General features: G+C 45.4%; 2 protein-coding genes across 2 annotated transcripts; both read right to left on the reverse strand.

Moving 5' to 3' along the window:
- Positions 1–2,437: 2,437 nt before the first annotated feature.
- On the reverse strand, positions 2,438–6,616 carry RPS15A (ribosomal protein S15a). Its single transcript, XM_069869913.1, has 5 exons — positions 6,503–6,616; positions 5,560–5,697; positions 5,295–5,374; positions 3,753–3,838; positions 2,438–2,573 (listed from the first exon to the last, which is right to left on the reverse strand). The coding sequence occupies exons 2-5, from the start codon at positions 5,690–5,692 to the stop codon at positions 2,480–2,482; spliced, it is 393 nt and encodes a 130-aa protein (XP_069726014.1). The 5' UTR covers positions 5,693–5,697; positions 6,503–6,616; the 3' UTR covers positions 2,438–2,479.
- Positions 6,617–7,020: 404 nt separating this feature from the next.
- ARL6IP1 (ARL6 interacting reticulophagy regulator 1) lies at positions 7,021–12,848 on the reverse strand. The gene is made up of 6 exons (XM_069869892.1): positions 12,801–12,848; positions 10,595–10,728; positions 9,939–10,058; positions 8,932–9,049; positions 8,291–8,375; positions 7,021–8,066 (listed from the first exon to the last, which is right to left on the reverse strand). Exons 1-6 carry the CDS (start codon positions 12,834–12,836, stop codon positions 7,948–7,950), a joined length of 612 nt encoding a protein of 203 aa, XP_069725993.1. The 5' UTR covers positions 12,837–12,848; the 3' UTR covers positions 7,021–7,947.
- Positions 12,849–14,729: the final 1,881 nt, after the last annotated feature.

A 14,729-nucleotide genomic window follows, 5' to 3' on the forward strand; every position in this document is an offset into this window, starting at 1 on the left:
ATTAATTTCCCCACTTTTACATTCCATATATTTTTTGTCCTGCAGTTTTCCTTCTCCCATCTTCAGCCAGTGAAACTCCAGCTGAAACACACACTCCACTCAGGGGAAGGGAGGCGACTGAATCACCTGTGCCAGAAAACAAACAAAAGAACTAGAAGAAAGAGCATTTCCAGGGAAGCCACTCACATATGCACCTGGCTTTTAACCCCATTGCTGTATTTCCAAGATCCATACTCATTCTCAACTCCCATATCTTCAATCAGGCCCTATTGCACAAAAGACAGAAAAAGTTATCTTTGTGGATCATAGTGCAGGAGAAGCTGGAATATTCAGCTCTGTAGCAGGAGCAGGGAGACCAGGACAGCTCAAATCTCACAGATTGCCCTCAGCCACCAGCAATTCAAACTCAGCTGCTGCCATCTGTTGACAATTTCCCACTGCAGCAATACAGAGGGATTTCGCCTGATGCGTGGCAGGCGTTTTGAACATGTTTTATCATGTTCTTAAGAAACGGCACAAGGAGAAATGACAACTGACATCTGTAAATACTTATCACATGTCTGACAGCAGAAGTGAGACCAGCCTGTATCCCAGAGATGTGTCACCAACCTTCTCCCAACTACTTCTGATTTCACCAGTAATTTTCACAACTTGAGTTTTAAGTTTTGACCTGATTTTAAACACCTGTGGCTAGGACCGCTTTAATCTAAAGGATGCCTTAAAGTGGTGCTGACCTTTCTCCAGCAAGTATCAGAAAGGTGTTCTATTCTGGACCAATAGATCACGATTTTATAAAAAGGAAGAGTGGAATCTTGATACACTCTTCAGGGTTACTCTAAACTAGAAATTAAACAGCCTGTGTGTGTCAGTGCTTAGAACTGCAGAATTATCCCCACTGAGCACAGAAGAGAAAATAGTTTAATCTGACAATGAAAGAGGTCAAAACAGACGTTGACTTCATAACTACCCCTTGTAATTCAGGATACAGATCTCTGTCTTCAGCTAAACAAAACTCTGTCTCAAATCAAACCATATTTGAATTTGATACCACCTGCAGTTCATGTTTTGTGACATTAGCTTGCCATGCGACTGAGATAAAGCAGGTAAAATAGCCTTTTATTACTCCTTTGCTCTTCTCAGTCAAACCACAGGACTGTTAGGGGACACTCGCATACACCACAACACTTACTGTAACCATTCTTTCACAGCTTTGTTGCTACCTTCTTGTTCCTCAGATCCACCACATTAGGAAAGACTCTGCTGCCTCTCTACAAAGCTTTAAGACCTGTTCACTTAGCACCTTCTCATTTTCTCCATAAAAAGTAAGAGACCAGACTGGACCAGGTTACACAGTTACACACCACAGATTTTAAGGACTTTGTGCCTGAAGACAGTTACTTCCACCTCAAGGCGCTCTGAAAAGCTTTGTGAGGAATTATCACCTTTAAGGCACACTTCTGACTCGAGCAACCACACGTATCAAGGATCGGAACATGTCACCAGGAAGGCAAATTGTTTCCAACCATTTGTATCAGGAAAACCACAAATTCAAGGGCTGCTCTAAGGCTTGTCAAAATTGGCTCCTTCCTAACAAGGACTCCAAACAAAGCAAAATAAGCCAAGGTATTTCCAATTGCTATTCAAGGACAACACAGTCAGCCCAGAAGTTTGCCTCCCGTTCTCCATCACCTCAAAGCAGCTCTTCGGCTGCAGGCATCTGCTGTGCACTGCTGTGAAAGAGGTGTCTTCACTTCTGTCACCAGACGCCTGAAACAAAGACCAGTAACTCATTCAGTACTAAACATTCACCACCTGCAGGTTCAGAGATCCTCATTTCCTCACTCCAAAAAGTAACCCAAAGAAATCCTCAACAGTGCAACATGCAGAGCAGCTGCACAGGAACCTCCCTAGCCAAAACCAAAGAGCTTCCAAACCAGAATTTTCAATTAAAAAAAAAATACTCACCTCAGCTACTCCTTAGACTGTAAAATGCGGAACAAGTCTGTCACCTAACTTCAACCATCTTCATTACTCCACAATCCCACAACTCATAACCTTTTAAACCAAACTGGGAAGTATCTTCTCGCAAGGCACTTTCTATTATTTAGCTAAAAGGTAAGTCACACATATATGTAACTATGGAGGCACGTGTCTAACACCAAGAGGCAATCCTACCACATGAGAGACAAATGCAGTTTAACATTAGCGCTCCCCTGCTAAGCCTATTCTGTAGAGACCTGTAGCTGTCATTCAAGCAGTAATTACTCAAAGTATGTTACATTATTAACAGAAATAAAAATTGTGACCAGCAACGGTGTGGAACCTGAATGTCATCTGCAGTATAGAAGGAACACAGGCACTACTGAAGAGGTGCCCGTTACAATCACTGCCGAGGTAGTGCTACGAGTCATTAAAACATCGACTGGAAACACCAGAGTCCATCTGAATGGTTTATTAATATCCTCTTTTTTTACAAGTTTTAGAAAAAGAATCCCAGGATTTTGCCTCCTGTGTGTTTTCGCCTAGCCTCCTCATGGTCCATGATGCCAGCTGAGGTTGTCAGTACAATGTACCTGTGAAGAAAGAACAAACGCTTGGTTTATCGTCCCGCCTTACACTCAAGCAGAGCTGACAGCACTGACTTCAGTTCTGTATTTCCAGAGTAACATCGGTTTCTGTAGGACTGGGCCTAACAGAACTAAGAGCGGGTTATGGGACAATGATAAAGGAACTCCACTCACAAGCGTACAGCTCTGCAGCACACATAGGGCATCTACAGGCTTCTGCGCTCCAAGCATTTGCATTAGTCTCAGTAAGAAGTTTTCTTGTGCATTCCCACTATAAACTCAGCTGAGCTGTTGTAGTTCTTAGAAAGAGTGTGCTTCTATCTTAAGCAGACATTTTTCTTCAGAGCAGGTAGAGCTGCCACGGTGCCAGACGGCTCCTCATCCCTAGACGCTTTGTCTCCGTTTTGAGCACTGTGCACAGATGCAGAGGAGGATCTGGACTGACAACTGGAGCAGCCTCAGTCACTGCTAATGCCAACATCTGGCTTATTGGCACTCTTCATCCACACAGCTTCGTGTCCCAGAAGGTCTTGTCCCTTCCCCCTACAAATGCTCCCTATACAGGTACAGCTAAAGCAAGCAGCTCATCACTGGAGCATTAGGAAAAGGAACAGCACGGCACTGTTAACCCTGACAGACTGGCTGAGCCCTCAACACCCTTCCAGCTCTGTCATCCCAATGTACTGAGATTTATTACTCTTGACTCAGTGATTTCTGGGAAGGAAAAACATACTCTGTAACAGTAAGATTTTCAGTGCTGTAGAGGTCTTTTTAACAGAAGCTCTGAGTCTCTCATATCTTAAAATCTAGTCAACTTATACACAATCAGGAAGTTTAATTAAAGTAGCACAACCTACTCCCATTGACGAGGTAACTTGCTTGACTCCTCCTCCATCTACAAATGGCCATTAATAAAATCAAAATAAGTAAGAGAAAAGTTGTATTTTCCTGCTAAACTGTAGAAATGCAAAGCTGAGCAAAAAACAGGTCCTTGCTTAGTAGTGCCTCTTTTAAAATCGGTTACAAAGAGCATTTCTGTGGAAGACGGACTTTTAGACTGGTATCTCCCTCCAGACTGGTAAGAGGAAAGGTGTCAGGTGAATCTAACTCAGGCGGTATGAAAGCGTAATAAAAACCCCCCACACTTTTACATATGTTGCAGAGTAAACTCTCCTCCATACTCACCCAAACTGACGTGACGGTAGCAGATTGTTCTGCCACTTTTCCAAATCCTTCAGCTGAACATCAAATCTGGGACTGATTACACCACACTGTAGAACAAAATATCATTACAAACTTATTAACTTCATAAACTGGATTTATACATTTCTCAATCCAACTCATTTAAAAAAAGGAATTTAACAACTGCACTTGAAATATTTTTGGCAGCAAAAGATCAGGCCCATAGTACAAAAGAGCACTCCCTCCCAGACAAGCTGACTCTCACACAGCTCTTCCCTTGTTATTTCCTTAGCCTCTCCACCTCCTCCTCAGCTCAACAGGGTGACTTACACTGCTGAAGCTCAATTAACATATGAATGGGAAAGCACCAAAGCACACCATAAATAATTGAGATTACTAAACATCCTATATCATCAAAGAATGCAACATTATCCAGTGATGTTCTACTTCTAATCATCGTACATAGTTAGCAAAAAAAACACCTGTAGATTTTAAACAGGTTGAAATTAAGAGGCACAAGTTACTGAAGTTTTCAAGTTAATCATATTGCTGACCGTACCACTGCTACCACCTCCAGTTACCTCACTGGCTCCAAGCATCTCAATAAATATCCAACAGCAAGGATACTTCCTACACGATGGACATTCTTCTGACCCAAACAACTCTTCCCCTACAGCCACTACTGAGAAACGTTATATCCACCTGCACCCTGCACCATCTGCTACAAAACCATCCCACAGAGCCCAAAGAACACTACACACTCAAACCTGACATGCAGTATTTTTAACAACAGTAGCTTGTGTTGTGTGAAAATTCTCTGGCTACACTCAAGCCATTTTCTACTGCAATATCTGTTCACTGTGGAGACAGCTCCTATCGTACTTTGACCAAGTATTTTTTCATTTCCTTATTGAGGAACCATGTCTCACTTGACTAAAACGGAAACAACGATGCACAGCAAGTCATAACAGAATTGGACAACTCAACACTTTGAGACAAAAGGAGTAAAAATAACTCCACAACACACCTGAATATCTCATATACCCCAAGAATTTAAAAAGCACTCATTAACAAACATTCTATTTTCCTGCAATTGCAAGCAAAGCCCATCCAGCAGCAGAACGTTTGTCTTCACAACACTTAGAGGTATTAGACAATGACTGGAGAGAACTCAGTTCCTACCCCTTAAGACAAGTCTTCCAGAAAGCTTAAACACCAAAGAAACCAAGAAATCACTAGGTAGCCAGAAAGCCTTCAAAGACAAGAGAAATACACAGCACTTACAAGATGACTTCCCTGAAATGTCTTACATATTGAGTTTAGAAGAAACGTCAATAATACCAATATGTATCCACATACATAAAAACTTGACAAGCATTTGATAACCACTGGTAACACCCACATTACTCTCATTTACATGGATGCCATAATCACCACCTTCTTTACAAGCAATTCTTTAAGAACCGAAGCAGACAAACATTAAAAAACCAAAAGCGTAATTTAAACAGCTTCCTAGAAAACTGAATTCAGAAAGACAAATCTTACCTTGTTGAGCCTGCCTGTAAGATTGACAACAATCTTCCCAGCTCTGTGGTCATCAATTATCTCAAATTCTCCAATGTAACCTACAGAAGATTAGCAAAAAACCACATCAAATAAATAATACTAGGCTATATTAATACAACTCCATTAACTACGTCGTAAAAAACTATTTTAAGCGTCCTAATCTAATCAAAAAGCACTTTAATACAACAGCATCCACAGAAACCATGACTGAGAAACCAGTCAGCGCCCTGCGCTCCACACTTACCGTGCTTCATCATCACAGTCAAAAACCGGACAATTACTTTGGAGCACGGCCTAATGAGAACTTGGCGTTTCCCACGTTTCTCTGCATTGTTGATGCTTTTGAGAGCATCGGCTAGAACATTCATGCGCACCATGGTGCCTGTGGGGAAGACAAGAGGCTGTTACATATACACCAGTTTTTCAGCCAAGCAATACCGAGCAGAGAGCTTTTTTAAGGCTAATTTTAGACATAAAATATCTAAGACTGACAGAAAGTTGCATTAAACTTTAAAAAGGATTCTTAGGCTAAAAAGCAGATGAAGTCACATACTCCAATATACCCAAGAGGACTCACAACTACGGAACCAAGTTAGGAAGTGTGATTTGCTTATTTAAACTTCACTTTATCAACACATATGTGAAGACTTAAAAAACACCGCTCAGACGTTTCAGCAGTCTGACACTCTTCCCGGGTGAGTCGCTTTAGCCTTTAGAACCCAGTCACGGGTCAGCCCCGTTTAAACCGCAGTCGCACACGGCACTGAAATACAATAAACGCTCCTCCTCTCGCTGATCCGCAGCAGAAGCTGCAGGACGCAAGGGCCGCGCAGCTCCGTGCGCCCCCCGGGCGGGGAAGGCCCGAGCGCGGCGCTCGCCCCCTGACAGCGGCGCTCCCGGGCGGCCCGCGAGGCCTTCACGGCGGAGCCAGGGACCCTCCGAGGCGGGCCCGGCCCCGGCCCCCGCCCCGCTCTCTGCGGAGCCACAGGCGGCGGCCGCCGCACCCCCCCCCCCTCCGCTCTGGAGGCTCCCGAGAGCGCTAGGGGACACGCCGGCGGCTCAAAGGGGGCCGGGCGGGTCGGGCGCAGCCTGGCGGCCCCGGCGAGGCGAGCGGAGGCGGGCGCGGGGCCCGGATGGGGGCGGGGGGCCGCGGATGGCGGCCGGGACCCGCGGCTGCCGCGACTCACCGGCGCAGCAAGATGGCGGAAAAGGAAGGGGCCGGGCTCCCGCGCGGGGTTATGGGAGGGCCGAGAGGCGCGCGCCGCCCCGCGACATCTCGCGAGACTTGGCGTCCCGGTCGGGACGCGGGGCCCGCTCCTCCCCATTGGCCGCGTCCCGTCCCCATGGCAACCGCGACGCTCCGCGGCCGGCGGCGCTACGGCGGCCCGCGAGGGGCAAAAGCCAGCGGGCCGCGAACCGGGACCCCGGCGCCCCCGGGACAGGCTCCAGCAGCACGGCACCGCGGCTCAGGGCTACCGAACGCCTTCCAGCCCCTCGGGGACTCCACCAGAGCCCCCCCGCTGCAGGGGCAGGCCCCCCGGCACGCAGGGGAGAACGGTTTCATCACCCACATCAAGCTACTCCAAGCAAAACGTGTTTTCCCCTCAGGGCAGCGCAGGCAGCGACGCTAAAACACCAGCCCCAGTTCGTCTTCAACAGATGCGCTGACACAACTTGATGTTCACACAGACCAAGGCTCAGAGAGTTTCTCTTTAGTGTGTATTTGTCTACCCAATAGTTTACAACAGACACAGAGGGTTCCTTTTAAAACAGTAAACTCTTAAAATGCATTAACACAGGTTTTAGCTTTTTAAAGAGAAAAGTTCAGTTTTTTAAAAAAAAAAGGAGGGAGAGGCCATAGAAAAGCACAAACAATCGAGGCATATTTACAGGAGACAAACCTAGCACATTCCAGGTGATTTTGTGTACAGACAACACCACCCAGCAAACCAAACGTGTGACGCGGCTCCATGATAACAGCAGGTTTCAGAACAATCGGGTGCTACACTAACTCACACCTTAACTCATTTTCTACAGTCTCAGTGCAACGAGTTGAAGTTTACGCTACAGCTAAATAACTGAACTACAGATTTATATATTCCAGACCCCCACTCAGCAGGTGGTCTGGTAGATGCAGCCAAAACAAGCAAACAGATTCAGTGAGACAATGGAATCGCCCTCTGCCCCCGCTGGGTGTACACTCTCAGCTACGATCACTCTACTCAAGAATCAGTAGTTACAAGCCTGCAAGAGGCGTGAGCTCTCAGAGCCGTCTTCCATACTCGCTGTGGGCACAAATTAACAATCAGTGACACTAACGCAGTTACAGAAACACTATCATGCATTACAGCTCGGCTGTTTCTGGAGTGGGGGTATTTATTCACAGGGCCTCTTCGTCTGGTGAGGACAGCTAAGCTCTGTACATCTTTCATTCAAGATCAGCTGCAGAAGCCTAGTCAGCAGAGCAAGAGAGGCACAGACCCATGGCAGTTGCTAGGGTGACACTTCCACTTCATCAGGGAGCCAATAAAAATAAGCCAGTGAGCAACACTTCTACTGTCTTAATTATACATTAAACTCTCAAAACTGTTCCCAATGAAACCTTTCACAGGAGTGAACAGCAATTCAGTCTTTATTCGTTTTTCTTTTCCTTGTGCTTGAGAAGTTTGTTTATCTCCCTTTTCGCCATTCCAACATACTTTGTAATGATCCCATGCTGGTTTAGTCCAGGAAACAGCAACAAGAAGCTTACTAGAGGAAGTAAAAAAAAAAAAAATAATTACTTCATACTCCTTTAACAAGCTTCTGTCATCTTGCAATTCCTTGTTTCCCTTAAGCCCCATTAACTGCTTGAAAATAGAGAAACATAACCTTACAAAAGAAGACACACAATCAAAAATCACTTCTACCAGGCCCATACTATTTCAGGCAGCAAACAAAAAATATTGTGCCTGTTTTGCATGCCACACACTTACCGATTAGATAGGTCAGAAAGAGATTGTGAACTTGCTGCCCAATCCAGGCAACCACAGCAAGAGAAAAAAGCATGGTCATGAAGTACTGAAAAATGAAAAGGGCACAGTTACCAGAGATGTTGGCAATTGTCCCCCACCCCTTCACGTATCCAGCAACACTTCCAGCATTCAAAAACAACCTAAAGTTTGCTGTTTCTTCCACACACGGTAACTACCCACAGAATTGCTAAAACTGAGATGACACGATTGCATGTTCTCATTTCTTTTCAGAACACCAGTTTTACAGGAAGACAGCTTTATTCTGTCCAGATGTCCCACAGAGCCGGCCTACGCCTTCACTGCTGACACAACTTCAGCCTCACCGTACCTGAAGCTGTTTGCAGGACAGTAAACTCAGCAGTTCACACACCTAAGCTGGCACATTACTAAGACTCATTTTCCTGGACAGTTAGTGTAGGCTGAAAACAAGCTGTGCTTCTAAAAACTGACCATGTTTGACTGGCATTAAGTCACAGTCAGAACTGCTGGTTCTGGGTTGGAAATACCAGTTTATTCAGACACATGCCTTCCTAAAATACTTAAGACAAAACAAACTCAATAAAATCTTAAGACAACAGAGATGAACCCATAGAACTCAATACCATTTTAGGCTTTTCTTCCTTCAGCGTGAAAAGACGCTTCCACCAGCCAACAATTCGGCGACGAGATTTTACCAAATTGCTGCAAATTTCATGAAATCTTTGCTGCTGTTCCGTAGTCCTTTTATTAAGGAAAAAAAAAAAAAAGCCAGAGATAAGAACTAAAGATTTCAGCTGAAATTTAAAAATCTCCCATAGTATTTTTACAGCAATAAAAATGCATCAAGCACTTATCCTAGCATTTGCTTCACTTAGTTTTAAACCTTTTCTTCACTGAGCACTGCCATGCAATTCCTCATGTAATTTATCTTCACACTGACTCTCTTACAATGACCCCCAAAGAGCAACCACATTCAAAGCTGAACCTCACGGATTTCAACCCGATACCAGCATGATACAAACAAATAACACACACCTGATACCAGTGTGTATTATGTCAGTTTTCATGTTGGGTTCATTGTTAGACAAGAACATTTATCCAATAGTCATCTCAAAGCAGATATGCTAAAATTTACCTTTAATTCAAAATTTAGTTAAAATAAGGTTCTTTGGTTTTACAGAAGCTTTGCCCTTCAAATCTTTCAATCACTTACAATCACATTCATACTCTCTGCATTACTCTTGTCCATTGTATTTACTACTGACACTCTTCCCAAAAATAATCCAGCATAATTTTAGTTCTCAGTATCTATTATGCATCAATTGCTAAAAACTAGTTCAGCAGAACTAACTAGCATCCTTAATGTACATGCAAAGAATGTACCTACTCCTTCAAAAAAGAATCTCATTTTTCTAGGAGGAACAGTAACGATATCGCAGTAGTTACCTTTCAGAAAAAGAATGAAGGACATTTTACTTGTGCCCTCAGTTCATATATTACAGACATTTCACACTTCTCGCTACAATGACTCTATAAAGTAATCATTTGATATGTGCAACTCTGATATCCATTTTGATAAAATTCATACTTTAGTTACTCTCCAACTGTTTTAATTCAAAGCTTTCCTCACCATTTGTTAGAGCCAAAGATTCTAGGCGCAAGAGCAGGAACAAGATAATCAGCCAAGCAGAGGAACATCACAAAACAGGAGACACCTGAAAGAACTGACGGGTCCAAGTAGTAGATCATCCTGTCGAAAAAAGGTAGCAGAAATTATTTCTGGATGCTTAGACTGCTAAGTACTAGACATATTTAGCCACCTCTTTGGTTTGGCTCAGGACTTTAAACAGCAGAATAGGAAAGATGCAGAATAGGAAAGTTTGCCCTATGGAAACAGGTTTTCCAAAATGATACTACCATTGGTTTGGGTAAAAAAAGGAGGTAAACCAGATTTGACTGAGAAGCAGGATGCAAAAAGATCAGGGCAAAATAAAACAAATGAACGAAGAACTTAGAGCTGAAAGTGGTAAAAATCTACAGCAATCATTGCTGGCAAACGGCTTTTGCAGAAAGCACTGCCCCCCCTCCACACAGTGTGTCACTTCCTGGTCTCTGTACTTAAGGTTACTCTTTGCCAGTGTTTACACACATTAAGAAACAGAACATGGAGTAAGAGCCAAGCCTTTCCGTTAGGTTTTTAAAGATGTCTTACTGATTTACTTAACAGGTTTGCTAACAGCCATGCAAGTGCAATGGTGTTCTAGGCTCCTCCCACAAACTACTTACAGAAAAGAAAAGGAAACAAGGCTCATCAGCACAAGAGGAAACCAGGCTCTCTCCCAGCGAAGAACTTTATCAGTTATCAAAATCACTTCTCCCCATCCTTGCAACTGCTCTTCCAAGCTAGCAGTTTCTGAAGCCTACACAAAGAGAAGAAAACTGTTATTACTTATCAGAGTATCAAAATAATTCCCACACTCAAAATAGCTAAAAATTATCATAATCTAAAGATCCCAGTCAAACCTTTTTGTGTAATTAATTTATTAATGATGTTCTAAGTTTTGTACTAAGATGTGACATTGTAGCAGTGATACTTCAAAACAGTCAGGATCCTATCAAAGCAGCAACATATGTTATTAGACCAAACCATAACTCCTCCCAGATTGTGCCAAGGTGTTTTCCCTAATCTCCCTATTATTGTATTCTCTCCTCCCAGACTACTAGAAAGTCAAATTTTTAAGTCCAGCTAAAACTTGTCTAGTTTTCAGTGTCAACAGTTGAAAAAATGCAAAATGAGAACTATTTAAAATATGTGTCTACTCAAAGACAACTCTACCACATGAAATTGAAGCTTTCTAGCTGCTGTGCAACACTGATTTTTTAAATGGTTTTTTGATTATGTAAAAGATTAATAACAAAATCAAAATCCACACCAAAGGTCCCCGGACTGATCACATCTGGATTGCGAAGGAAGTTTTTCCACAGGTGACAAAGGCAGCTATCAGGCAACCTTTAGACTCTTTCTCCTGTACAACTCCTGCATTCCTTCCTAAACATCTTCTGCAAGGAGGCCCTACCTGCTCTGGCATCGGCTCGCCAAGCAGCTCACCTGAGGTGTGCCACATGTTACACCGCTTAAAAGTTTCCCTACAGTGGGACAAGGTATCTTGGAGATTACAAAACTCCGCTAATTATGAACAGAACTGATCACTGTCCAAGTAGTAAGAGGTGAATGGTCATTGAGACTTGCACACGTGCTGTGCAGAGACAGCAGTGCAGTGCTAGACAGAGTCTAGCATCTGTGTGCTAGACTCAAACAAAAAGCCTGACACCATGAGACTAACAAGAACAGGTGGGTGCAGCTATCATGATAAAGCAGAGTTTTCTTGTGTTATACCACTGGAAGCTGCCTGAAAGCTACAGTTCAGGGAAAAAAAAGAAGAGCAAAAAATGATCTGACGTGCTGCTGAACACCTTCCAGATATCTTATCTGCTTTATATTATAAATAAACTGTCACATGGAGAACAAAACAAGCACTTCAGTTCTACAGGAGACATTTTATGACAGACTGTTTTGCTTTATTACCTCTATCTGTCTGCATTTAACACCACAATCAAGAAGAAAAATGAACAAGAAACAGACTGGAATGTAAGAGTTATAATTCACAGCCTGCCTCCACCTCCCTAGAAGATGGCTATTGCAAGTTAGTTTCCCGCTGGGCCAGGTAGAGAAAACTTAAGTTTTTGTGAGCACTACCTTCATTCCAGAGCCTATACACCAAGTGTTTTCATTAACATGAAGTTTCCATTAAATGTGAACTTCTGCTCCAGAAGGGGTATCCCTCCCAAACACCGCCTATCTTTTGGCAATACGGTTTTTGGCAACACAATTTTCTGCAGAAATCTGATCCCCTCTTCCACCCTGCTGACAGTCGGTGCCTCCTGCTGCAAGGAACGGCACTGATCAATAACGCACCCAAAACCTCCCCTTTCTCCACCCCTTTATCTGCTTTTACAGTGACTTTCCCGTTTCCCACTACAGAGATAAATCATATAATCACAGAACAGTTTGGAAGGGACCTTAAAGATCACCCAGTCCCCCCCTGCCCCGGGCAGGGACACCCCCACAGCCCAGGCCGCCCCAGGGCCCCCAGCCCGGCCTCGGGCACCCCCAGGGCCGGGGCAGCCGCGGCTAACCTGGGCCAGGGCCTCACCGCCCTCATGGGGAGGAAATTCCCCGTTATGTCCAGTCTCAATCTGCCCCTCCGCACTTTACACCCGCCGCCCCAGCATTATCACTACAAGCCTCTGCGCACAGTCCTTCCCCAGCTCTCTAGTGCTTTCTCACCCCTCCCCCGTATTTACTTCCGTTTTAAGCGCTGAAGCCCCCTCCCCGCCACGGTTCACCCTCCCTCCCGCCCCGCGGGGCTCCTCAGGCGGGGCTGGGGACACACGGAGGCGGGGGGGGGGTGCCGGCCCGCAGGCCCCTCACCAGGTGGTACACGCTGTTGTTGTCACTCTCCGCCATCTTGCCGGGCCGCGCTCCGCCGCGCCCTCCGCGCCCGCCGCTTTTATAGGCGCGCGGCCCTCCCGGCGCGCTGATTGGCCGCCTCGAAACCAGCGCGGGCCAATCGCGGAGCCCGCCCAGCGCCGTGCGAGCAGCCGATTGGCTGCTGCGATTCGAACGGCAACGGCCGCGCGAGCGGCGCGAGGCCCCCGCGCCCCCGCCCCCACGCCGCAATGCGACTGCGGGCGGGGCGGGGCCCGCGCTGCGGGGCGGCTGAGGGGCGGGGGACGCGGAACCAGCGGGACAGGGATCTGAGGGGTCATCGGGCCCAACCGTGCTTACCTGCCGCTAAACCATCTCCCTAACCGCTTAATCCACACGTCCCTTAAACCCCTCCAGGGATGGGGGCTCAACACCGCCCTGGGCAGCCTCTGCCAGGGCCCCATGGCACTTTCGATGAAAAATTTCTTCCTAATGTTCAGTCTGAGCCTCCCCTGGTGCAGCTTGAGGCCATTCCCTCTCGTCCTGTCCCCTGGGAGAAGAGCCCAGCTCTCTCCTCTCCACAACCTCCTCTCAGGTAGTTGTAGAGAGCAATGAGGTCTCCCCTCAGCCTCCTCTTCTCCAGGCTAAACACCCCCAGCTCTCTCAGCCGCTCCTGGTAAGACTTGTGACTGTGTCTAATTAACCCAAAAAACAGGGACTAGCACCATGGTAGGAGGGAGAATCATAGAATCATAGAATAACCAAGTTGGAAGAGACCCACCGGATCATCAAGTCCAACCATTCCTATCAAAAAGAAGAGAAAAACCAGCTAAGACTGGATGCAGCCTTGAAAGGGGCTCAAAGAGGCTAAGAGCAAGCACAGGAAAGGGAGCTGAAAAGCTGAGCTGTGCGGAAGATCTCCAGTCTTCATCAAGAGACCCCAAAGATCTCCGGAGGGAAGCTTATGTAAATAAATTCGGAGAGCTGATTATAATACACACACATATTCCAGGAAAAATAATGAATATGTAACGTTTCCCAGAATCTTTATGAATATTTAACCAGTATAAAAATAATGTAACCAGTCTCAGGAATTGCACACGTATCAGGCAAAGGTATCCTGCCTGCCTGACATCACGTTACAGGACACCTTACTTAATAATCAAATTGGCATTGATTATCGAGTCTGGCTTTTCATGGCATCGGTTTGAAAGCAGCCTGTGTGTCAGCTGGAACAGCAGAATCCGGGGGTGCAGGATTGCCAGATTACTATCCATTTTATCGATGTCCAATTTATGCACGTGAGCACTGGGCACTGTGTTAAGAAATCTGCCATGCTGCAAAGCCAATGAAACAGCTCCAGGCTTCAGAGAAAGGTTCTCCAGTTCTGACCACCACCCTCCGTTCAACTACTGCTTTATATTCTTCAGAAGCTGTAGCTGCATTGGAATAAAGACAGGAGAAAAGCCCTAGGATATAAGTATTTTTTTTTCTGACTCAACTTCCTAAATGTTTGTCACGCATGTTAAGAAGCTTAATCACAACCCCTAATACCTAATGCAATTCCAAAATGAGGGCAAAGAAAACACACAGATGCATGACTGATTGCTGTTTGTGGGAGTGCCTGCAGCATCCTGCAGAAGCCGCTGCTCTGACTGTTCAAAAATCAATGAGCTCCTGGTTTCATCCATGGGTAAACTTCTCAGCAGAACACTTACCACTGAAAACAGCGAGTATTTCCAGCATTCCAGCCACTATCAGAATACTAACTTCCAGGTTCAAGCACCAGCTCCCAAACCAGCCTGCTCTTACAGCTCGTCTTCCATCTGAGAGGGGCTGCAGAGGTGCAGTTCCATGTTAGGCGTTCCTCCGTAACTTCTTTGAGGGGCAGAGGGAAAGCAAGGCTCACAGAATGCCTTATTTGCCCAGAAA

Source organism: Phaenicophaeus curvirostris, chromosome 16 (genome assembly GCF_032191515.1).
Source record: "Phaenicophaeus curvirostris isolate KB17595 chromosome 16, BPBGC_Pcur_1.0, whole genome shotgun sequence".
In the NCBI taxonomy this organism is placed as follows: domain Eukaryota; kingdom Metazoa; phylum Chordata; class Aves; order Cuculiformes; family Cuculidae; genus Phaenicophaeus; species Phaenicophaeus curvirostris.